Consider the following 20,121-nt stretch of genomic DNA (forward strand, 5'->3'; position numbering starts at 1 on the left):
ACACGCTGGGCGTGTGTGGTCAACGCCACATGGGCGGTCAACGCTGACTAGGCGATGAGTCAGCGGCCCAGTCAGCATGCCACGTCATGGACACCACGTCAGCAAAAGGGTCCCAATTTGGTGACACGTCAACGGTCAACTGTCCACGTCAGCCGGTCAACGCTGACGTGGCAGTCCAGTCAGCGGCACAGTGGCTGGTCAATGGTCAAACTGCTAGATTTGGGTTTTTGCGATTTCGGAGCCGTTCGGACTCCGTTTTTCGCGTATGATTAGTCGATTTTGACTATCTCGACGTTCCAGACGCAACCGCGCACTCCGTTTTCGGATTGGGGGCTCCTAGGCCGGTGCGAGCGCTTAGTGGAGCAGAAAACGCGAGTTTGGAGGCGATTTGGGTTGCGCGGAGGCTTGGCTTGTAAGCAAGGATACATTACATTCGAGCGGGTTTGTTCGTCTGGTAATGACACAGGCGCTTACGGCTTGTTGCAGCAAGGACAGTCGGTGATGATCTGTTACGGAGCTGGTAGGCAAGGATACATTGCATTTGGGCTAGGTAGCTCGTCTGGTAATGACACAGGCGCCTATTGGAGTAATAGATCGATTCCGATGGAGATCCTGAATGCTGGGAAAGCCAAGAATGGAACGGGAATGGACGAGTGGCAGGGAGAAGACCCGGGGAGAGCTGACGGGAGTGCAAGGAGTTGACGGAAAGTGGCGGAAATGATGATTGACGGAGCAGACTTGCAGAGATCGGAGGTTGATCAGGGCAAACATGCGCGGAGCTAGTGAGTAAGGATACACTCGGGTTGGTAGTGACACAGGCGCTCACTAGTGCAATGGTTTGCGGAGATGATTGACAGTGATCGGAGGCAGTCTGGTTCAATCGAATTTTGTGCTCTGTGATTGGGCACGGTGCGTTCGGGGTTCAGCCGCGGAAGATCTGGTCTTGCAAGGAGACACTCGGTCAGTTGGTAGATACACTTCCGGTGTGGGGGTGGTGAAACTTCTGATGGCTAGCAGTGACACAGGCGCTTGACTAGAGGGGCAGAACGGGATTGACGGACGCGGATTACAGCATCCAGGGGGTGATGCGGGCGCTCAGGCAGCAGAGGAGCGCGGATAGAAATGGACTTTGCTACGGACATCTTGGGATTGAGATGTGGAGCATTCGGGTTTGGATGCGGAGCACTCGGTTGAGGGGGTGCAATGTATCGGCGGTGTTGCCGATATGAGCCACGGATATCTAGTCGGTTTTTTAGCCTCCTCGCAGGTGATGTGTGAGATTATCTGGCGAGCGGAGCCTCTGGTGTGAGCAGAGGGTAGCTGTGGTGCTAGAGTGGCGGATTGCAGCCGGACAGCGCTGCGGATTCAGCGATTACCCCACTCGGGTGTAGGGGGTGATTGTTGGGGTACACCCAAGTGGTGTGGGTGTGAGTATAGGGGATCACTCCCCCTTGTGTAAAAGTGCAGGTGTGCACTGTGTGTGTGAGTGCTGGAGACAGTGAGAGGCAGAGAGAGAGTTGAGCGGAGAGGCTCCCCTTCGGGGGAGCGGGGCTCCTCGGAGATGCCCGGAGAGACTGTCGGAGAGCCACCGGAGTGAGGGAGAGAGAGAGGAGTGGGGAAGCCGGAATGTGGCTATCCCGGTGAGGTTTTTCATACTTGTATATGTGATTTATACATAGTGGAGTTTTCCTCGGATATTTCTCGTTTGTGCTTGGTTTATTTTCGTGCTTGTGCTTGGAGGTGTGAATCGGGGTCGGGGTCTCGACCCAACAGTTTTAGGGATGTGTAGATATGAAAAGAGGTTGTAGTACTGGTGGAGAATATTAAAAACAAAATGGGTTCATGAATGATGTACAAAAACCTCAAAAAGAGAGAGAGAGAGAGAACAACAAGAAAAACGAGTTTCAAGAAATAGTGAATGGTCTTATCAATACTCAAATGTACAACTCTCCAGAAATTTCAATTGCGCTAATATTCGTCACTGTAGGAATTGACTTCAAGCTTTCCCCAGTCCCTTTTCATCAATGGACTCATGATGTATACGAAGGAGTGCGGTTCATTCGAGAAATTCATGGCATTCCCAAAATTCTAAAAAGAAAGTCATGAAGTTCCATTGATAACATGCTGGGTATCACAGAACCCATGGCCGCCAGAAATGCTAGCAGGATTCATGCATTCATTTAACTTTCCTTTGTCTGCAACAGACGGACCATAATCTACAGAGCATTATGCATCCATATATTTTTCTAAACTTCATCAGGGAAAACCGAGGTTCAAATTGTTATACCATGAGTACATTTTTGGGATGAAAAGTATGGCACATTTAGTGCCTTATTTTTTTATGAAATTCCACAAAAACATGATGTGACGTACAGTTATGACTTCTGATCGTGAAAAATGATCAAGTACCAAATAAAAGACTGGATTTCTGGTTCCATTGCCCTAAACATTAACTCCTCATGTGGTTAGTACTATTGCTTATATTTTCTCTCTTTTCTAAAAATCATCTGTGCAGAATTTGTTTGCCAAGCTCCAAGTTAAGCAAACAGAGTTTTGTATAGATGACATACAACTTGGTCTCACTACTCTTGAAGAAGTCTTCCTGAATGTTGCGGAAAAAAGCAGCACTAGAGAACCCTCTAATAGATGATGGCATGATGATTTTGACATTGGAATCAGGACTTGCATTGCTGGTAGTGTCTCCAACCTCTCCATTTCGATAAAGAAATCTAGATTTTTTTTAATCAAATCATAGGTTCTAATTGTCCATTGAATTAAATTCATTTTAATATTTTCAAATGTCTTGATCCCTCTTCCTGGATTCATTGCTCGTTATTTTCCAGTCTTTGTGTGATATAGGGAGATAAATGAGAGAAACTTATTCATGGCAGAGCCGTGAACAAGTCCTTTACATCAGCAACCAATCGCGACTGTCTAAAAGTGTTTAAACTTTTCTCCGGAAAAGTTTTTTTAAAATCCACACCGTCCAAATCACTTTGGACGGGTGAGATTCACCTCCGTAAATCCAATTTCACGGAAACCTCTGTAAAGAAGGTATTCTTGAGATAAATAGTATATGTTATTAATAAGACAATAAAATGAATGGAAGTGATGTGTACCGTAATGGAACACAGACGAAAAATCCGTACAGAATGTTGTGGAAGCCGTGAATTTTACCATTTTTGTTTTGAGAATTTACCCATTTGAAAGCTAAACATCATTCAACAAGGTCATCTATATTGTCAACAACGTCACTTCCACATTATTCTAGCCAGGTACTCTGCAAAAGAAGATGGAATTTTGATTATCATTTCGCTTAGTAAGCCCAATTGACTTGTCTATCTTCTTGAATTTTTGTCGTTGGATTGATGACACCAATCCGACACAGATACCCGTGGGAGTCGAGCATGTAGGAATTCCGGGATCAGAATCAACCCAGAACATTAGAGGCCTCATGGTAGAGGTATACTGGGAACAAGACACTGATGGAAACCTTTGTATTTCTGGCCACTCAGTTGAGATCCCAATCCTTGATAGTGTCGTTTCCACTTTACCTTCAACTCTTCCCAGGGAAGGTCCATGACTTGGAATTGTGATCAAAATGCCACTAACGAGGAGCCTATTTCCTGAGACAATAACTTTGAGTGTTTGAGTCAATGAAGATGGATTCCCATAAATGGTGACTATCCTGTTGGTTGTGAGATACTCCATCCGTCCCATTCTTTTTGTCTACTATTTGACTTCTCATTGTCCCAAATTATTTGTCCAATTTTAGAAGACCAAGGAAGAAATCCTATTAAAATACTATTTTACCCTTCTCTCTTTCTTGAATTGATGTGACAAGTACAATTTGAATTGAAGGACATTGGTGGAAAATTTAATTTTCAAAGTATAATGATTGTGTCCCCTTAATAAGTTGAATTTCCCAAATTGGACAAATAAATCGGAACGGAAGGAGTATCTTGATAATATGTTGAGATCTTGTACTGATCATTTTACCCCTTTGAATCACAAATGGTGACTGTCCTGTTGGTTGTGAGTTATTTCTAAGCCCGTTCATGGATCATCTCCTTCAAAGGAAATTGTATATAACTTTATAAATTCTACGAACTTTAAGATTATTGTTGCAGCTACTGGTCTGTCAAACTTCAAAGAATTAACAATGGCATCGGGATGGATGGATGGAACCAATTAATTGATAACCGGAGTTCAGTACATAGTTCTTAGCTAGATTTAAGGTAATCTTTGCTCTTTAGCCAAGAACGTACTGCCTTTGCTACTTTCATTATGTAGCAGAATCTTGTTGAATGCTACCTTGTTGAAGAAGCAATGCATTTGGTTCTTCTGTCAACTGCAAATGTCAAGTAATTGTGGCATCCAGTTACATGGGTTTGACTTCGGTGCTGATTTGATGCGGTTTTTCTTTGTTTTTTTGTTTTGTTTTTTTTTGTTGTATTTTCTTTGTATTTTCATACCGATGGAATTCTGTTCCGTTGTATTTTGTTTTTATTATATATTTATAGATTGATCTTGTTTGTCAAAAAAAAGTTCCTTGGTAAACGACAGCATGACTTATTAAAATGAAAAATATGAACCTCTATTAATCTCATCTCGTCATCTTTGATTTTTAATTGCTAAGTATAATGATGTATTGACATTTATGGTACTTCCTCCATTCCATTTTAAATGTTCCTTCCGTAAAGTCGTGTCATGTTAACTTTTCAAAAAAAATGTAATCTTCATAATATTTTTTTGGTCTCTTTTGTACCGTTTTAAAGTACTCATTGAGATTTTTGGAACGATGCAAAACAAAATTAAAAATTAATTCCGAAAGTACTTTACTTTTTGAGGTAAAAGTTACACGGTCTCCCGTAGGAAGCATTTAAATTGGGACGGAGGGAGTAGAAAAATATTGTGATGACGTTATAGTTAAAAACAGATGTAATCATCACACCAAACTCTTTATAGGAGTACAATTATTTTTCCAAGCAGTTTGAAAGTGCGGCTAGTGTATAGCAGTAGCTAATTGGTGAGTAAAATAAATAAATGTAACTCGCTTCACTTCTTGTGAGGCCTACACCATGTTGTAAACCAAAAGGAAATCATATAGTAAGTACCAAGCATGAAACACGCTTCCATTAAAGACAAAGCAATCTTGTCAAAAAAAATATAGATAAAGTTGGTAAAATTTAAAGATGGTTACCACGGATTGGACCCTATTCTGCTAAGGTTCTTATTTTTTAAGTACTTATTTTTTGTTTTACAAGACAGGCCATTCTCTCACAATATATCACATTTAATTTAAAAAATAAGTCCTTATTGTCTTTAACAGAACGGGTTCCGTAAATTAAACTGTCCTAGAATGTGTTAATTGGGGTGAATCACATGGTCTGTTCATATCTTTGTTGATCAGCCGAAATGCGCAAGACCCAGCAGCCCGGACCTTTCGGCCATCTCCCTGATCATCAGCGATGCAACTTGGGTTCTTGCGTGATGGTGAACATTGTGCTTGGGTTTGGCTATAAATGGAACCTTGGTTCCTGATTGTTTCCAAAAAGTAACAATTGGCCTAGGAACAGCGAGTAGTGCAGTTCTAGGCCTGATGCGGGCGTGCCAGGGCAGGATTGCTGCCCAAATTCGTATCAAGGCTTGGAAGCCTTAATCTGACTTCTAACTGGACGAAAGTGCACGGCCTAAGGGTAGAGACTGTGAGGAGGTTCGTGGTTTGCCTTTGCGGGCTAAGGACTTAAAATTTCCTAATCGTGTGAAAAATGGAAAGAAAGGTAGAGCAAGGCCTAAAACAGAAATAAATGGACTTTATTAACGGTTTAACAAAGTCTGATTACAAGGAAATGAAATAAAATCTAGGCTTGGCTAGATTGAGTACAAACTATTCTAGAAAGTAAAGGTAATTGAACGATAAGCCGTGGGCTTAATTGTTTGGTCGGGGACCGAAAGATAAAAATAGTTAAAAGATAATTGAAATATAATTTGGATAAGCCATGGGCTTTGATGGTCATGGACCCCTGCCAAGGCCTTCAACTGTGGTATTTATAGGCAGAAGTTCCAGGCCTTGAGCTGCTTGAGCTGCTTCCACAGGCTTTTATGTATGGCTGCCAAGTGTCCTCCTGGTAAAGGCTTAGGCTTGAGCTGCTTCTACTTCCTCTAATGAGCGATTGCCACCTATCCAAGCCTTACTCCTCACTCTAAGAATTCAGCTAAGGCCTGAAAGGCCTGAAAAAGCTCTATTTTCCTGCATAAAAAACTTCTAAAAGGGCAAAAGGAATTGGCTGTGCAGAATCACGAAGGCCTTTTGAGCTGCTTGTAAGCTGCTTATGCAGGCTTGAGCTGCTTAGGATGACTCCATGCATGGCTGTCACGTGTCCCAAGCCTTGCTTCATGCTAAAGAATGGGGTCCTACCAGCTCAGATCTTGAGCTGCTTGTGAGCAGCTTACCCAAACCTGTCTAACAGGAACATTCTAGGCCTTTGAGCTGCTTGTGAGAAGCTTGGCCAGAACTTACCCAGCAGGAACATTCTAGGCCTTTGAGCTGCTTGTGAGTAGCTTAAGGCCTTTTTCCCTGCCAATTAACAGGCCATAGGTGACGTTTTCTTTAAGAAATAGGCCCATTACTTGGGCCTGAACTTGAGGAGCATCATAGGCCTATTCTCTTTGTAAGCAATGCGAGCCCAAGTTTGGAAAGAAAACTTGGGCTTTAACTGATTTAGGCCCACTTAGAAGGCCTTATTATTTTTAAGAACTGGCCTAGGCCTGGATAAAACATTCAGATCTGGTGGGTCAACCCAAGTCTTCGGCCAATCTTGGGCTTGGGCTTGTGATAACGAAATCTTAGGCATAATTTGGCCCAGGCCTTTGAAAACTCAACTCGATCAGGGGTGTTCAAACCGGCCCGATTTCGTGGATGACCAATCATGAGGCTTTTTAGCGCCTGAGACCTTCATTTAAGGCCTTCTTCTAACCACAAATTGATTTGCTGAATTTTGGCCAAAAATGGGTGTAAACAGTTCCATATCAGATAATCAAATTAAGGAGTGTAGCAATGTAAATCCAGAAAAAGTGGAATAATCAGTTTGTGGCCGACTCTGAACCTGATAATGCCGAAATTGCAGCCAAGGATACAATCCCATCCTTGGATGATGTTGGAGAAAATATTGCAGGGGATAATTTTCCTTGCTTAAGTTGGCGCAGTGGTAAAAAATCCCAGTTATAGAGGTAGTGGAATCTGATGGAGGCTTTTAGTACCTTTCAAAAGTAGGCTTTTTAAATGACAAGAAGTTGTGGGCCTCCAGCTAGTTGTGGATCTTAATTAATCCAATTGAGGAGGTTAAGGATACGGGGAAAGGAAAATGGAAGCAGAAGTCGGTAGAAAATATTTGGGCATTCCTAAGTCCATTAGTAAAGGTGGTAAAAAGAAGTAAAGTGGTGTTCTGTTTAGATTAGCTGTTGTCCCTGCTGCTTTACCAATTTCTTAGGCATCAACATGAATTATCTAAATGAGGCTCAAGCTATTTGGACCGTAAACAAAATCATGGGCCTTCATTATTCGGGTGATGAGAAGGATCTTATTCGTCGATTTGCAAGTATGGAAGCTAAAGATGAGGAAAGGGCTAAGGCGCTTGATTTTCAACATAATGATTGACTCTTAGGTGTCTCTCTTTGGGTGTTGTTTTGAATTTTTAGGCTTTGCTTTTGCTGTTTTTTCTTGGTTTTGATTTGCTTGGTTGGGTGTATCCCTTTTGGGTTTTGCTTTGGATCTTAGGTGTTAAGTGTCTCTTTAGGAGTGGTAGCTTAGTTGGTTTCTTGCCAACCTTGATTTGTTATTCTCTCCCTTTGGATCCACGTTGGCTTATGATTGTTGTAGTTGTTGTTTCCCCTTGTGGGTTTTCTCTTCTTCAGCTTGAAGCTGGTTTGAATCTTTTTAATTTTTGTAATCTGTGTTCAAATATTAATAAATTTTTTGCCTTTCAAAAAAAATGCCAAAAAAGTGTAGAGCATTGAGAGTACACCTTGTAAAGCTTTGTTCTTGGCTTATAGTGATTTGCCCGATTCCTCCGTGGAGTACCTGATTATTGGGAACCACGTAAAGTCTAGTTTTCTATGTGTGTTTGTATTGATCGGAAGCTAACTTACCATGCAATGATAGTAAATGTAATACACCTGTTCCATGTGCAATGTTCCTCCTTTTGATAAAGTGTGTGGGGCTCATAGGCTTGATTACTTTATTTTTTAATTTAATATTATATTTGTATACATTATTTGATTGGTAATCGATCATAGGATTATTATCACCTACTTGCAAGAATGAATCCAAGAATATAGCCTAGTGGGAGAACTTGTTAATCATAATGGCGAAAGTTCATTTTTTTCAAGTCAACCACAATAAGATCGTACAAAATTAAGGCATACATTACTAACTACAAAAGTTTATAACGCGTACTTTAAGTAAAATTAGGTAAAAATGAGCACAAAATCTCAAACAAAAATTTTAAAATATGTTCTAAATGAATATTGACAAGTTTTAGAATGATCAAGCTAATTTTGTTAATGACTTTTTTAAAAATATTTCTCCCAGACGGTTAAAAATAAATAGAATCAAGAAAGAATAGCTCCAAATTGAAAAACAGATTATAAAACAACAATTATAATGCACCATATGGTGAAATTCAGGTATAAAACTAATTAGATATGTGTTTTTTTGAGATATATACAAGTTTGTATGTTTATATATTAGCACACTTTTATAATTATGCTAATTTAAACAAAATAATTTTGAATGGGGCATATGCTCTGCGTGCCCCCTTTAGATACATCCCTGTCTACTTGTGATACTAGGTACATGAGCAGAGAAAGAGTATGACAAATGGGGTCATGTGACCACACTCACTTAATTAAAACTAGTACCATAATTTTTGAATTATTTTGTACACTTTTACACCCCAAGAATTAGAAAATTGCCCTGAAAGCCTCACTAAAAGTAGAATTTTTCCCTCTGCTAAATATATATAATGCAACCCTTTTTTTTTTGCTTATAGTATTTTTGTAGCTCAGCTCATTCGACCTGACTAACTGTAATTTCTAGCTCCGCCCTTGACTTGGTGTGGTCCTTAAAATAGGACTATTCCTAACAAGTATTAATGTGAGAGATCAACGTGGGATAATTGTAACCAATGAGACTTAGTCTCTCCGTGTATTTCTCCATAATATTAGCCACGTCGTTAATCCCTAACAAACTAACCTTCTTATCAGAGTAAAATTCCTCTATATATAAACAAGCAAAGCTCTTTTCCTTCCACAAGTCAGAAACACGAGAGAGCTTAATTTGTTATTCATATTATTGTTCTTTGTTAATTTTCACAACATATATAGCAAGTGCTCTATTATATATCTTCCTAATTCCCTGCATCATATGCGGATCATTTTTTCGTTATCAATGAAGATGGATTCTCATAAATGGTGACTATCATGTTGGTTGTGAGTTACTCCCTCCATCCCATTTTGTTAATTTGTCGACTTTTTAACTTTTCATTGTCCCAAATTGTTTGTCCAATTTTAGAAGACTAAGGAAGAAATCCTATAAAAAATATTATTTTACCCTTCTACGAACTTTTCTCACTTAGGAATAGACCTTTTAGTAGGAAAATTATTGTTGCAGCGAATTAACAATAGCATCGGGATGGATAGAACCAATTGATAACCGGAGTTCAGTAGTTCTTATCTAGATTTAAGGTAATCTTTGCTCTTTAGCCAAGAACGTACAACCTTTGTTACTTGCATTATGTACCAGAATTTTGTTGAAGAAGCAATGCATTTGGTTCTTCCATCAATTCTAAATGTCAAATAATTGTGGCATGCATCCAGTTCCAGGGTAAACGATAACATGACTTATTAAAATGACTAGAGAGTTTATGTCCAAAGTTAGTCTTCCTAGATTGTGTCGTGTTGTTGTGTAAACAAGTATAGTAAGACCTTGTAATCAACAAAACTACGTTTGTTTGTTGTGTTCAACTCTACAATCCTATCCTATATGCAAGAAATTTACAAACATATATATTGTTCTTGTGTTTTATTCCATTAACAGATAGAAGATGATATTAGGCCATCAGCACTGGTGGTTAATGTCTTGGCAAAGCTCTCCCATATCATTTCTGCATGGGAAATCATCCCTAGTCATGATAGTATTGATGCTGCTTACAAAGATCCTGAAGTTAGACAAGAGGTAATAAATATTTTCTTTCCAATCTCGATAGTTGGTGACTTATACAACTTCAAAAATAAGATATTGTCAGGGGGTTTGTGTTTAGTTTTCACATTTGTGTTGTTTTATGACCATTAACAGGTCTACGAAATTGAAGGAGTCAGATACAAAGAGGTTAGTCCTGTTCAATTCTTGTTTTTTTTCCGTCTTTCCAACAAATGTTGTTTCAATTTTTTCAGAGATTTTGATAAATTGTGAAATACACACTAATTTTTTCTGCCAATAATGAATAATATGCAGGATTTAGTAATGAATTCGAGAGGAATGAAGCTTTTCACGTGTAGATGGCTGCCTGCGAACCGTGAACCGAAAGCTTTGGTCTTTCTCTGCCATGGTTACGGCATGGAGTCCAACATCTCAATGAAAGGTCAATATATTTCTCTTATATCTCTTATCGATACTATTGAATGCCAAAACGGAGACAAAAAGAAACAGAAACAGAGCACCCTACGTCCAGGACCAAAAGGGACTGGAACAAGGCTAGCAAAGGCAGGATATGGAGTTTATGGAATGGATTATGAAGGGCATGGGAGATCATCTGGTCTTCCGGGATACATACCTAGCTTCGAAGATGTTGTTACAGACTGCTCCGACCACTACACAAGAATCTCCGGTCAGTTAGTTTCTGATATTTGAAGTTCCATCATGAGTTTTTTTTTTTTTTTGATCCGCCACCACGAGTTGTTTGGTAGCATAGAAAATGTAGCAGAAAACAGAGTTCTTCAAAATTCCAAGCAACAAAAAGAAATCGCACAATAAATCTGCCCACGATAATTAAAAATAGCATGCTGAGAGTAAATTAAATTGGCTGACTTGGTAAGATATCGTTTTGTCGGTTTATTTTGGTTTGAAATGAATATCCAAAAGGCAGTTTCTCTTTTATGTTTGTAGGAAAAAAAAACAGTTTTATGAGTTTTATATATGATTTTATCAGTTTTTATGGTATAACAATCATTGGGGAATTTGAAGTTTTTGGGGTGTTTCTAATTGTTGGATTTGGGAATTTTTGAACAGACAGAAAGGAAAACATGAAAAAATCGAGATTCTTGATGGGAGAATCAATGGGAGGAACAGTGGCGATTCTATTGCATTTGAAGAAGCCCAACTTTTGGGACGGTGCCATATTGGTTGCACCCATGTGCAAGGTGTCATGCTTGCCTGGTTAGCATCACACAAAAATAGAGAGATCCCAAATATTATCTTTTTTATGGGTTGTTAGTTTTTTTTTTGTTTTTTTTTAAAGAATCACTGTGCTGATTGATTGATTTTTTGTTTAGTCGTGCATAGATGAATAGGAAAAGCAAAATTGAGAATGATAAGTGATTAAGCAGTTTCGATTGCTTAAACTTGAAGAAAGTATAGACAATGTTGTATCAGTAAATACTAAATACTCTTTCTATGTTCTAAATCAACTGGAATATAGATGGAATTTCAACAATGCCGTCCACAGTTTCTTATTTTTTTGATAGGCAAAAATTTTATTCAGAAATCTTGACAAATGGTACATCAAGATGGGGAAAGGGGAATCCAACCGAGTGTTGGATGAAAAGATATATAAAAAAAAGAGAGGGGGAAATGACGGCCCAGGACGTGTTTTGATAATTAATACCAGTTAAGGACATTTTCTGTATTAACAAATATTCTTAGCATGTCCTTGATGATTTTTAATTATCAAAACACGTCCTGGGCCACACCCCACCTCCGCCACTCGAACCAATTTGCTGAAAAACACCAGCAACTACCTTACCAGTAGACGAGGACAAAGATTGGTGGTCTGAAACGGTGCAAACCTCGAAACAAAATGGGTTCATGAATGATGTAGATATGAAAAGAGGTTGTAGTATTGGTGGAGAATATTAAAAACAAAATGGGTTCATGAATGATGTACCAAAACCTCAAAGAGAGAGAGAGAGAACAACAAGAAAAACGAGTTTCAAGAAATAGTGAATGGTCTTATCAATACTCAAATGTACAACTCCAAAAATTTCAATAGCGCTAATATTCGTCACTGTAGGAATTGAGTTCAAGCTTTTTCCAGTCCCTTCTCATCAATGGACTCATGACGTATATGAAAGAGTACGGTTCGTTCAAGAAATTCATGGCATTCCCAAAATTCTAAAAAGAAAGTCATGAAGTTCCATTGATAACATGCTGGGTATCACAGAACCCATGGCCGCCAGAAATGCTAGCAGGATTCATGCATTCATTTAACTTTCCTTTGTCTGCAACAGACAGACCATAATCTACAGAGCATTATGCATCCATATTTTTTTCTAAACTTCATTAGAGAAAACCAAGGTTAAAACCAGTCAGGTAACCAAATACAGAGATCAACTGATTTACAATTCACTGTACCACAACATCACAATCAAAGAGTAAGAAGGGATTAGTAATGAGCAACAGCAGAGGAGAGTCCACATACACTTTGAAGCTCTCTCAATGCTTTTCTTTTCCTTTGTTGTCGATTGGATTCTTTAATTTTATGAAAATGACATTTCTTTGCCGATCAAAAAAAAGAAAACTTAAGACCAACTGATGTTAGCCGTGACAATAATCTGAGTTGTGCACAGTCAAAACATTGACGGAAAATTATAGACGACAAAATTGTAATTTTTCCCCCAAAAAAGGAGAAAATACGATGATAGAGGCTCTAAGTATCTCATTCAGCAAACCAGTTGCCTTTGCCCCTAATGACATGAAGAATTACTGAGGCCATGTGACCTGGATTCTGTTGTATCCTTATTCTGAATCAAAAAACAGACGACAAGAAAAACATAGATAATAAGTGAATTTTAATCTGCACAGTCACATTGAATCTATAGCTTAAAAAAGCCACAATAAGCTTTCGCAAGATCCTTTAAAAGAAGAGAAAAAAAATACGTAAGTCCAGTTTAGTATAGAACTAACCTTGACATTAGCTGCACAAAGTGCCTATCATCACATTTGACCCCCATAAGTTAGCATGTCTAGTGGTTACTCAACCAGTGTTCCCATGCATAGCGACAATTATAAACATGCTAAATGTTATTACGATGAAAGGGAAAACAGGAGGAAACAAAATAATAGACAAACAGAACATGGCTTCACCAACATTCAAAGAACTTAATCTCACCTTAATACGCTGTAATTTCGCAGACTCCGCTGACCATAATGGTATCACCCACTTAAAACAGATAACTGTGATATGGTTTTTACGGAATGGAGAGACTACTATCCGAAGATTTAAGCCAGAGATTATATACACTCTTCATATCCACGCACCTCTTTTTTCTTTTCTTGTTTGCTCTTCATCTCATGAAAAGGATCTATACAGGTGATAGACTTCAAATTAGAAAGGTGCCTAAAATCAGCAAAATCATATAAGAGATTGCTCCATAACTTTCTCATAGGAACACAAGTCACAAGGAAAAAGCCAACACAAGCTCCAACAGATAAAAAAAACGTGTCAGCGATCATGCGAATGGACAATGAGGTCCAAAAGTAAGGAGCAAAAAACTACAATAGTATCATAACTGAAGATATATACTGTAGCATTTCCATAACTGAAAATGTTGCCACAACAGTTCCATAGCATAAATGCAAAATGCAATTAAGTAAACAGATATCCATTGTTGTTCCAGGGAGAGAAAAAACCATAGCAACATTGTTGGAGGTAAAAATACACACCAACTGAAATAAAGAACAGCAATAGTTCTGACTTCCAAATTTCTAATTTGCCTTCAGGTTTCTTTGCTCAAACTTCAATCCAAAAACCGAAAAGTAGCAAAATTGTATACGAAGCTCAAAAAGGCTATGAAACATACACCAAAACTTTTGAGGGACAAAAATGTAAACGATAGGAAATTGCATAAATTGTAGCTTGTTTCGATGGCTTGAATTGAGTTTGCTGTCAAATTTTGAGCACAAATATAAACACCACTAGTACTAATTTTAAGGGGACCGACGAGTTCCATACCAACCATGAACCGACACATCACTCCAGGGTTCCAAATACCTGCGGGCTCCTTCCCTATGTTCATAATAATCGGTACAGTAATTTGGATCTTTCTTTATGATCGCATTATCATTCCCTCTACTTCAAAAATTAGAGGAAAGCCCTTTTCGGCTGGTGTAAAAATAAGAATGGGTCTTGAGTTATTTTGCTCTTTCCTGGCCATCCTAGTTGCAGCAATTGTGGAGCATTTATAGAAAGAGAAAAGCAATAGATATCAATGAGTATTTTTAATTTGTGAAAATAATACAATTTTTGCAAGAAAAAATCAAAAGCTTTTGAACAACTTACTAGATATCAACGAGTATTTTTAATTTGTGAAAAAAGTGAATTTTTTCGTGAAAAAATTGCATTATTTTTAACACTCCGTTTTGCGGACCGGACAAAGAATTTGAGATGGAGGGAGTAGTATTTTTGTAGCTTAACTCATTTGACCTGACTAACTGTAATTTCTGGCTCCGCCCTTGACTAGGTGTGGTCCTTAAAAGAGGGCCATCCCTAACAGGTATTAATATGAGAGATCAACGTGGGATAATTGTAACCAATGAGACTTAGTCTCTCCTTGTATTTCTCCATAATATTATTAGGCATGACGTTAATCCCTAACAAACTAACCTCCTTATCGGAGTAAAATTCCTCTATATAAACAAGCAAAGCTCTTTTCCTTCCCACAAGTCAGAAACACGAGAGAGCTTAATTTGTTATTCATATTATTGTTCTTACATATATAGCAAGTGCTCCTTTATATATCTTCTTAATTCCCTGCATCATACGCGGATCATTTTTTCGTTGTCAATGAAGATGGATTCTCATAAATGGTGACTATCATGTTGGTTGTGAGTTACTCCCTCCGTCCCATTTTGTTAATTAGTCGACTTTTTAACTTCTCATTGTCCCAAATTGTTTGTTTAGTTTTAGAAGACCAATGAAGAAATCCTATAAAAATACTATTTTACCCTTCTACGAACTTTTCTCACTTAGGAATAGTACTCCTTTTAGTTGGAAAATTATTGTTGCAGCGAATTAACAATGGCATCGGGATGGATGGAACCAATTGATAACCGGAGTTTAGTAGTTCTTATCTAGATTTAAGATAATCTTTGCTTTTTAGCCAAGAACGTACAACCTTTGTTACTTTCATTATGTACCAAAATTTTGTTGAAGAAGCAATGCATTTGGTTCTTCCGTCAACTCTAAATGTCAAATAATTGTGGCATGCATCCAGTTCCATGGGTATTAAAATGACTAGAGAGTTTGTGTCCAAAGTTAGTCTTCCTAGATTGTGTGGTGTTGTTGTGTAAACAAGTATAGTAAGACCTTGTAATCAACAAAACTACGTTTGTTTATTGTGTTCAACTCTACAATCCTATCCTATATGCAAGAAATTTACAAACATATATATTGTTCTTGTGTTTTATTTCATTAACAGCTAGAAGATGATATTAGGCCATCAGTACTGGTGGTTAATGCCTTGGCAAAGCTCTGCCGTATCATTTCTATATGGGAAATCATCCCTAGTCATGATAGTATTGATGCTGCTTACAAAGATCCTGAAGTTAGACAAGAGGTAATAAATATTTTCTTTCCAATCCTGAAGTTGGGCAACCTTCAAAAACAAGATATTGTTAGGGGGTTTGTGTTTAGTTTTCATATTTGTGTTGTTTTGTGTCTATTAACAGGCCTACGAAATTGAAGGAGTCAGATACAAAGAGGTTAGTCTTGTTCAATTTTTGTTTTTTTTTTTTCGTCTTTCCAACAAATGTTGTTCCAAGTTTTTCGAAGATTTTGATTAATTGCGAATTACACACTAATTTTTTCCTCAAATAATGAATAATATGCAGGGTCGTAATGAATTCGAGAGGAATGAAGCTTTTCTCGTGTAGATGGCTGCCTGCGAACCGTGAACCGAAAGCTTTGGTCTTTCTCTGCCATGGTTACAGCATGGAGTCCAGCATCTCAATGAAAGGTCAATATATTTCTCTTTCATCTTTAATCGTTACTATTGAATGCCAAAACGGAGACAAAAAGAAACAGAAACAAAAACAGAGCACCCTACGTCCAGGACGAAAAAGGACTGGAACAAGGCTAGCAAAGGCAGGATATGGAGTTTGGAGTTTATGGATTGGATTATGAAGGGCATGGGAGATCATCTGGTCTTCCGGGATACATACCTAGCTTCGAAGATGTTGTTACAGACTGCTCCGACCACTACACAAGAATCTCCGGTTAGTTAGTTTCTAATATTTGAAGTTCCATCATGAGGTTTTTTTTTGGATACGCCACCACGAGTTGTTTGGTAGCATAGAAAATGTAGCAGAAAACAGAGTTCTTCAAAATTCTAAGCAACAGAAAGAAATCGCACAATAAATCTGCCCACGATAATTAAAAATAGCATGCTGAGAGTAAATTTAATTGGCTGACTTGGTAAGATATTGTTTTGTCAGTTTATTTTGGTTTGAAATGAATATCCAAAAGGCAGTTTCTCTTACTTTTATGATTGTGGGAAAAAAAACACAGTTTTATGAGTTTTATATCTGATTTTATCAGTTGTTATGGTATAACAATCATTGGGGAATTTTAAGTTTTTGGGGCGTTTCTAATTGTTGAATTTGGGAATTTTTGAACAGATAGGAAGGAAAACGTTAAAAAATCAAGATTCTTGTTGGGAGAATCAATGGGAGTAACAGTGGCGATTCTATTGCATTTGAAGAAGCCCAACTTTTGGGATGGTGCCGTATTGGTTGCACCAATGTGTAAGGTGTGCTGCCTACCTGGTTAGCATCACACAAAAATAGAGAGATCCCAAATACTACTTTTTTGTGGATTGTTAGTTTTTTTTTTTTTTTTTAAGAATCACTGTGCTGATTGATTTGTAGTTTAGTCGTGCATAGATGAAACTAAAGTTAGTTTTTTTTTTTTTTTTAAGAATCACTGTGCTGATTGATTTGTAGTTTAGTCGTGCATAGATGAAACTAAAGACAATGTTATTGTGTCAATAAATACTCTTTCCATGGTTAAATCAACTGGATTATAGATGGAATTTCAATGATGCCATCCACATTTTCTTATTTTTTTGATAAATTTTACTTAGAAATCTTGACAAATGGTACATCAAGATGGTGAAGGGGAAGGGGAATCCAACCAAGTCTTTGGATGAAAAGATTAAATTAAAAAAAAAAACTGTTTGGATAAAGCCTAAACACTTCCAAACGGGCTCGGCTCCAAAAATATAACACTTAAAAGGCATGGCCCAAAAGACAGCCAGCCAACCCACACTAAGCCCTAACACAGAAAACAAACTCTGACCCTGCAAAACTGGTACCACACCACCACCACACCCCGTCTCCAGCACTCAAACCAATTTGCTGAAAAACACCGGCAATCACTTTACCAATAGACGACACGACAAAAATTGGTGGTCTGAAATGACGCAAACCCCGTGAGATGCCAGACTCCTTTGATGGCCGCCAAGATGCCGCCATTTCGAATCTCATAAACGACCACGAGCCCCCCCTTAGCGTTGCCGTCGGATTGAAAGTTGAGAGAGAGTCGTTGTGGGCTGTCTATCGAACGTAGTCAGGTAATCTTTATTTTATTCCTGTAGGACAAGTACAAGGTCCATTGAGGAATGCAGGTTGATGCAATGCCTCAAAAGCGCTGCACTTTTCAGTGCTGCGTCTCACCGTCCAAAAGTATTTTGGATGGTCTAGATTTTAGAATCTAGATCATTGATTGTCGAGACGAACAAACATGATCAAGCACTGCAACTTGCATCGCTCTAGGGGCGCTCTAGGGTCCCAAGGCTAGTATGTTAATTGGAAGTTGGAACTAGTTCTTTAACCGTGTAAAAACCTCTTGGTACTATGAGACTTCGGTCCTATCCAATCCCCAATATCCACATCATTTCGTACTAAAAAAAGGAGCCAATTTTTTCAGTCTGCCTCTTTGTATTCTTGTACTAACTCTTTTGAAACAATGTCTACTCCTTGGGTTTTTACCTTTCTACAATCGAAATTGAGATCCTTGTTAAAGATCATCACCAACTCTAATAGGATTTTCCGGATCTCTCCGGAAACCTCTAGACCATGCTAGTCTTCCGGAATAATGTGGAGTGTAATAGACCATCCTAGAAGCTTCCGGATTCTACTAGAAGTAGTCCAGAACCTTATAAATAAGGATGAGGTCATCTATAAGTCATGTGTTTATTTTTCTTTTGTTTATTTTCTTACGTGTATAACCTGTATCTTACTTAAGCCCATTGTTACATACTGGTATGGCATACTCATGATTTACTTCGCAAGAGATTGAAAACCTATATTACTCTTCTATTACGGACACATCAGAAATAAAGTGAGTCGTCATTATGTTATTTTGGGTTCTTTTGTTCTCAAATATTTACTTTTCCTTAAAAAAAAAATTACATTGCCTTCAAAACTGGCATGTGTGAAGGCCAAATCAACATACGGTTTGGCCTTTCAATTGGCAGCTAGATTGAAGCTGGTGTTGGCTTCAAAAGTGACTATTAGTTGCCAGGTGGGATTTGAAGACTCCCAATGGAATATGCTGTGGAACAAAAATGTTCCAACTCTTAAAGGCATCAGGGAGAGAGTTAATGGTTGGGTCAGGTATGATACATTTAGGAAGGCGCAAAGGCTAACAGAGATTCTGATGGCTACTAATTTGGATTGACTTTTGTCATAGTGAGAAAATAGCTCATTAGTTTTGGAATCAATTTCTTATCCTTGTAAAGTTCTAATTGTGGTAACTGATTCGCTACAGCAATCGACATGTTGTCACAAGACATCTATTTTCTCTAGATTAAAAACATTGGATTCATATAAAAAGTATACGACGAAGCCAGCCTTAGAAAAATGAAAAAAAACAAGCCGGCGCTTAACATGGTACTGACTACCACCGAGATAAATTGAAACACGGTATTGCGCAATATATTCCCTACCCCCAAGGAAAATTGAAACACGGTATTGTGCAAGTTTTAGAGTGCCAAACACATGCAAACATTATTCATTTTTTTGGGAAGAAGATTTTTTTAACTATTAAAGAGTGAAAAGGGAAACGATTTGCATAAATGCAAAATGCAATTACGTAGACAGAAATCCATTGTTGTTCAAGGGAGGGAAAAAAGTTGGAGGAAAAAATACACACCAACTGAAATAAAAAAACACCAATAGTTCAATGAATTCCGACTTCCCAATTTCTGATTTGCCTTCAGGTTTCTTTGCTCAAACCTCAATCCAAAAATCGAAAAGTAGCAAAATTATATACGAAGCTCAAAAAGGCTATGAAACGTACACCAAAACTTTTGAGGGACAAAAATGTAAGCGATAAGAAATTGCATAAATTGTAGCTTGTTTCGATTGCTTGAATTGAATCTGCTGTAAAATTTTGTGCACAAATAAAAACACCACTAATGCTAAGGGGACTGACGAGTTCCATACCGAGCATGAACCGACGGCCCACTCCGGGTCCCGTTTTCATTTGGAATTTGATGAAATAAGTTTGTTGCACACAATAGGGAAGTATATATGGTGAGATGTGAAAACTTACTTATATATTGCAACATTCACGTTAATTTATGATGGCACCTTCCAATTTCTCCATGCTCATCCATGAACAGACACATCACTCGAGGGTTCCAAATACCCGCAGGCTCCTTCCCTGTGTTCATAATAATCGGTACAGGAATTTGAATCTTTCTTTATGATGGCATTGTCATTCCCTCTGCTTCAAAAATTAGAGGAAATCCCTTTTCGGTTGGTGTAAAAATAAGAATGGGTAATTTTGCTCTTTCTGGCCATGCTAGTTGCAGCAATTGTGGAGCATTATAGAAAGAGAG

General features: G+C 38.3%; 2 protein-coding genes across 4 annotated transcripts; both read left to right on the plus strand.

The window, feature by feature from the left end:
- The first annotated feature begins 2,502 nt into the window (after positions 1-2,502).
- Positions 2,503-11,495, plus strand: LOC131325312 (uncharacterized). 2 transcript variants are annotated; one of them, XM_058357501.1, is made up of 6 exons: positions 2,503-2,693; positions 10,100-10,237; positions 10,358-10,390; positions 10,517-10,643; positions 10,734-10,889; positions 11,291-11,495. In XM_058357501.1, exons 1-6 carry the CDS (start codon positions 2,607-2,609, stop codon positions 11,440-11,442), a joined length of 693 nt encoding a protein of 230 aa, XP_058213484.1. In that variant the 5' UTR covers positions 2,503-2,606; the 3' UTR covers positions 11,443-11,495. The 2 variants fall into 2 exon arrangements, with proteins under 2 accessions (XP_058213484.1, XP_058213485.1); XM_058357502.1 differs by lacking the exon at positions 2,503-2,693 and adding an exon at positions 9,352-9,492.
- Positions 11,496-15,507: 4,012 nt separating this feature from the next.
- LOC131325314 (uncharacterized) lies at positions 15,508-17,113 on the plus strand. Of its 2 annotated transcripts, XR_009199656.1 has the most exons (4): positions 15,508-15,834; positions 15,947-15,979; positions 16,109-16,492; positions 16,895-17,113. XR_009199656.1 is itself a non-coding variant. In XM_058357504.1 (3 exons), the coding sequence occupies exons 1-3, from the start codon at positions 15,704-15,706 to the stop codon at positions 16,398-16,400; spliced, it is 456 nt and encodes a 151-aa protein (XP_058213487.1). In that variant the 5' UTR covers positions 15,508-15,703; the 3' UTR covers positions 16,401-16,855. The 2 variants fall into 2 exon arrangements, 1 of the variants encoding a protein (XP_058213487.1); XM_058357504.1 differs by lacking the exon at positions 16,895-17,113 and having other exon boundaries at positions 16,109-16,855.
- Positions 17,114-20,121: the final 3,008 nt, after the last annotated feature.

The sequence above is a fragment of the Rhododendron vialii genome, chromosome 5a (genome assembly GCF_030253575.1).
Source record: "Rhododendron vialii isolate Sample 1 chromosome 5a, ASM3025357v1".
NCBI lineage: Eukaryota > Viridiplantae > Streptophyta > Magnoliopsida > Ericales > Ericaceae > Rhododendron > Rhododendron vialii.